Genomic DNA, 5,569 nt, shown 5'->3' on the forward strand with positions numbered 1-5,569 from the left:
ACACGAAAACAAAACTGATTCAAGTCCAGAGTTTGCCGTATCTAGTTGGAACTAAAAACTAGAACGTCACCAAGCCACAAAAAGAAACAGTTTGAGCCTAACTTCACATTCCCTCACAATCTGCACGCAGCTAGCGGCTAACAAAAACGTTGTGATTTTTTTTCTCCTTCCAGCGTAACATAAAACATCAAAATGGTTGTTGCTAAAGTGTGGCAAAGAGTGAAAGCCTTCGAGGGCAACCCAAAACAGTCCGACTTCAAGCTGGTCGACGAGAAACTGGCGGACACTCTCAAGGAAAACGGTGAGGACTGTTTGTTTGTTTGTTTGTTTGTTTGTTTGTTTGTTTGTCTATTTGCTTGTATGTTTTTATACTTTTTAAGTCGAACATGTTCTAACGTCCAAATGTCAAAGACGAGAACAGGTACAAACTACTACTTTTTACCCCCCCCCCCTTTTTGCGCTTAATGAAAGTCCGTAATTAACAAACCAAAGAAAAGACGGCAAAAATTAATACTGTACAATCCATGTTTTAGATGACTGAAAAAACAAAACAAAACGTTTCCCAAAACATGCACAGTTTTAAGCCATTGTCATTTGTCTACCTGAGATCACTTCGACCTCTATGCCGCCCCCCCCCCACTCACCCTAATAAACACAAACAATTAGTTATGGTCACCAACACCCCCCCCCCCCCACACACACTCACACGTTTTTGCGAACCACCAGACTTACTTTTTTTCTTTTGTCTTTTCCTTTGACCACAGAGATTCTGATAGAGGCTGTATACTTTACCGTGGACCCTTACATCAGGTAAACTTGTTGTTCATAAACATCTAACAAACTGTTTGTGTTACATCAACTTACCGAGCTCTCAGAACTTATCTCAACATGCCCTTCATCATCATCCGGTGCTTTGCAGACTGGCGTGGGCGATCATGGATCTCCACTTCACTCTGTCTTGCGTTGCAGCAATGGTGTCTGTTGTTCTTGCTGCTCCTAGCCATGTTGCCATCTTGTCCAGTATCTTTTCCATCTGTCTGCCTCTGTCTCTCTTTCCATCAAACTTGCCTGTTGTTATAATATTTATGCCCTTACATGTATTTTTAACAAAAATTAATTATATTATTATTCTTTTTTTTGGTCCCATGCCCAATCCTGTGAAAATGACACCATGTGGCCATTGAGTTTTCATACACGTAAAGTTGTTCTTACCTTACACAACGTAAGGAAATTTGCTCTCTACCCATTGAGGACTTCCACAAAAGACCCCCCCCCCCAAATAAAAAACCCCAACAAAAACATAAAGGAAAGCCCTAACTCTCCCATGCATAAAAGTGCAACCAGTAACATCAGATTGAGTAACATCTCACTCTCATCCTGTCCGTCTGGGCGTATTGATTGTCAACTGAAAATAGGATTATCAAGTTGCAACATGGAAAAGCGGTAATGATTAACACACTTCCTGTGTGTTAATCCACGTGAAAATATAGTTCCAGACACACTGTTTGACCACAATTGTGCTTGTCATTCAACAACACTTGAAGACTATCAAAAAGCATTTGAATAAAGAAGTTATCTAGATAGAGTAGATAGATAACTTCTTATTAATTCAGGTATTTAACCCTATCTGTACGTCATGTTTTACTATCGTATCCAAGCGACGTGGGGAACTCTGTGCCAACACTTTCCAAAGAGGAAATTCACTCGTTAATCCGATCCGTACGATTTGCATAGCAGTCTGTCAAAATGGTTTTTTGAGAAGTACTGAAAGTTTCAAAGAGATCTTCCCACTAGATGTATTCTAAAATGGGAAGAATACAACCCCTGGGGTACAAAATGACCCCAGGCGTACGGATAGGGTTAAACATTCTGTCTTCTTTATTCGTATATGAGGCAGAATCCTGTCTCTGATTTGTGCTTGATAATATGAAATGTACTGCAGCTTTTGCATTTATGACCTGCCGCTGATCGGAAACAATGATACATTTTTATATGTTCGCCACGTCCCTAACTAAGAACAAGAAAAGCGTTTTTTTAAACATCAGACAAACCTGGTCTTAGATATCAGATAATATTTACCTGTACATCGACTTGTGCAAGTTGAATATATTATTATGGTTATTTGCCCACATCACTGACCGTTTCTTTGGCATAATATTATCGATTCTGATATATTTCAATTTAAGTACTGCATCATATTTGTCCATCTCCTCGTTAACATCGGGGCACACTAAACACTGTTGACCAAACTTCTCCTTCAAGTACAAGATCTGGAACAGGACCTCAGAAATCATGGTTGGCCACTCATATCTCGGCTCAAGTGTTCTCAGAAAACCTATCATTGTTCTTAGACTTTTCCAGCCAACCATTTTTGCAAGAACACAACATTTCAAGCTCTCTAAGTATAAAACGTATTTCAAATTTTCTAAGTACATACTATTTCAAGTCTTCTTAGTACATAACATTACAAAACTGAGCCCACATTGAACGTTAAAATAGGAAGAAAATATCTTACCCCTCTTGTTGCTTGTTGTCCTCAGAGTCTTGGATCTCCCTACTGGTTTGCCAGCGGAGCAGGTTGCAAGGTATTTTTATGTTTTGTGTCTATCTATCCATCCATCCATCCATCCATCCATCCATCCATCCATCCATCCATCCATCCATCTATCGATCTATCAAATTAACTATCCATCCATCCATTCATCCATCCATCCATCCATTAATCCATCCACCCACTCATCAATTCACCAACTCATTCATACTTTTGCGAACTCCGCAACCTACCCATTCATCCATCAACCCATCCCTGAGTTCAACCATGCAGCCACCCAACTATTCCTTTCATCTGTCCATCCAATCATCCTGAAAAAAGAAGTATTCATATGTGACATTCTGTCGGTTCATTCATGCATCATTTCATCCGCCCACACCTACTGACCTGGCTTTCCATTCACCTACCTCTAACGACGTTATCAGTCTCTTTGTCTATATTTGCCTCTGTCTCACTCATCTCTCTCTCTCTCTCTCTCTCTCTCTCTCTCTCTCTCTCTCTCTCTCTCTCTCTCTCTCTCTCTAATTTCGATTTTCACTTCAAGCTGTCTTCCTCTCTCATTACCGTTCGTCTCTCTCTTCACCTCTCATTCTCCCTTTCTCTCACTCTCATCTCTCCCCTCTTTCACTGTTCCAGAATCTTGGACTCCAAAGCCAAAGATTTCCCCAAAGGCTCCCTCGTCCTCGCCCACGTTGGCTGGAGAAGCCACGCCATCATCAACGTCACAGAACCCATGAACCTGGGATTCAAGGCCACAATCGTGCCAGAAATAGCTGGACTCTCTCCCTCCCTGTGGCTCGGAATCATCGGCATGCCCGGGTAAGTGCTCACGTGTCCAGATAGAACACCTCAACAGTTTCTCCAAACCTCAAGCTATCTCATATTAACAATTATTATTAGTTTCCCAAAATACCTGGAAACCTAGAAGTTTCATCTCTAGCTCAGAGGTTGACGTGCAGTCACCCGCAATTGCTTTAAGTTGCTAGTTGGGATCATACACTCCATCATACTTAGGCCAGTCATATTACACGATTTCCATGATCTGTGACTCCATTTCCCTGACATGTGACGTCATCCCTACATCCCATGACATAATTCACTCACACACTGACGAGAACTGTGCCAATTCGATGCAACTATTCACCATTTACGATTTTTTCGCTTTTCACAGCAATACAAAACGTTATAGACCCATTCGAATACCATGGAATTTTAATTAAGGACAATGAATTTTCGTCTAATTTTTCTCAAACCGTGGGAAAAATTAGAACATGTTAATTAAATCCAAAACCAGAGAGGTAAATACAGAAATGCTTTGTACTCGATGATTCCGAGACAAAGTGTTAAGTGGAGCTAACAAGTTGGACGCTATTGTCCCCTCTTCATCCTTCTCCTACTCGAAATTCGAAGCCATGAGAATGATTATGCGACGTCATCGTATCGCACCTCATGCGTGCCCCTGCGCGCTTATTGAATAAAAGGATCGTATATAACAAGATAGTTCACTCCTCTCTTTTTGGCCAATTAAAAAAGTGTCCTCAAAATTTGGTGGTGCCTTCTTCGAAAAAGCGCGGACTTTGCGCGCAGAGTTACTCTACTTGTATGAAAAACAATAGAAGTCAAACTAACAAACTGTGCCATTCCTATTCTTCTTCTGGAGAAACGAAAGAGAGCTCCAAAAACAAAGACTGCAGCGCCATCTAAAGCAAAACGCGGACTTCGTGGACACTTTTCTGGCTGAGTGAACAATCTTGTCATGTACGATCTTTGATGTAACTGATGGACTAATAATAAAAGATAAGAAATCGCAAACGGTATTCAAATAGCATGAATAATGACTTCACGCTTCGAAGCATCGATTAACATTTGTATCTTCAAAATCGCATTGCATTAAATTATCCCTAGCCTGACCGGAAATACATCTATCTCCCACAGAGTGACCGCCTACATGGCCTTCCTGGAACGCTGCGACCCCAAGCCTGGTGAGGTAGTTGTGGTCAGCGCAGCGTCTGGTGCCGTGGGCAGTGTGGTGGGACAGCTGGCCCGTGATAAGGTAGGTTGAGAGTTCGGTTCCTCGTGTAAATATCTTTCAGATAGCTTTCAAAATGATCTTAACCCAGTTAGTAATGTATTATTGTTTTCAAGAGGCAGAAAAAGCAATGAAAAAGCTGACGTACAGAAAAGTGGGAAGACTTACAGTAATATCAAGAGGCTAGCCCAGGATAGAGAAATTGGAAAGTGTTCGTGGCCTTTACCTTGGTGTAGGGCGAGAAAGGATGATGAAAGCTGTTCAGTCGTTGTCATGTGTGAGAGAAATAACATTATTTTTATGCTCATATTTGCATAATTTTCAGGGATGCACAGTGATTGGCTCGGCCGGCTCCAAGGATAAATGTGATTGGCTGAAGTCTTTGGGTTTCCAACACGTCTTCAACTACAAGGAAACTGCGCCGGAAGAAGCTTTGAAGCAGTATGCTCCAGATGGAGTTGATATCTACTACGACAACGTGAGTACTTGTGTGTGTGTGTGTGTGTGTGTGTGTGTGTGTGTGTGTGTGTGTGTTTTAGCCTTTGTGCACACGCGTGTGTTTGTATTTAATAATCATAATGATAATAAATAATAAAATGATAATAGATAGCATTTGTATAGCGCAAATCCCCGCTCAACAGAAAGCTCTATATGCGCTTCACAATCTGTGGTACTATTACCCCAGCAGACCTGAGAGCATTCTGAAACAAACTCAACTTCCTGGGAAGCGTGCAGAGCAAGCCGCCATTTATAGTCCTAAAAACACTAACATACTGACAAGATCTTTCGCTGACAATGGCCTGGTACCTATTCCCACCTGAGTGAAGTGAGGAAAATTCGTGTAAAGTGACTTTCCCAAGGACGCAACGTCGGGCCCGAGGCTCGAGGCTCGAACCCCCGAACCCGCCTGAGTGTGTAGTGTTGTGTGTGTGTGTGTGTGTGTTTGTGTGTGTGCGTGTGTGTGTGTGTGTGTGTGTGTGTGTGTGTCT

At 41.8% G+C, this 5,569-nt stretch overlaps 1 protein-coding gene across 1 annotated transcript in view; it reads left to right on the plus strand.

The window, feature by feature from the left end:
• The window catches only part of LOC101848443 (prostaglandin reductase 1), a 9,853-nt gene that overhangs the window by 2,084 nt on the left and 2,200 nt on the right, over positions 1-5,569 (plus strand). Inside the window, exons 2-7 of the mRNA XM_035970788.1 lie at positions 174-301; positions 765-810; positions 2,541-2,585; positions 3,188-3,370; positions 4,487-4,604; positions 4,906-5,058. Coding sequence (XP_035826681.1) covers positions 193-301; positions 765-810; positions 2,541-2,585; positions 3,188-3,370; positions 4,487-4,604; positions 4,906-5,058 — 654 coding nt within the window. The 5' untranslated portion in view covers positions 174-192. The remainder of the gene's footprint in view (positions 1-173; positions 302-764; positions 811-2,540; positions 2,586-3,187; positions 3,371-4,486; positions 4,605-4,905; positions 5,059-5,569) is intronic.

Source organism: Aplysia californica, unplaced genomic scaffold (assembly GCF_000002075.1).
Source record: "Aplysia californica isolate F4 #8 unplaced genomic scaffold, AplCal3.0 scaffold00320, whole genome shotgun sequence".
NCBI lineage: Eukaryota > Metazoa > Mollusca > Gastropoda > Aplysiida > Aplysiidae > Aplysia > Aplysia californica.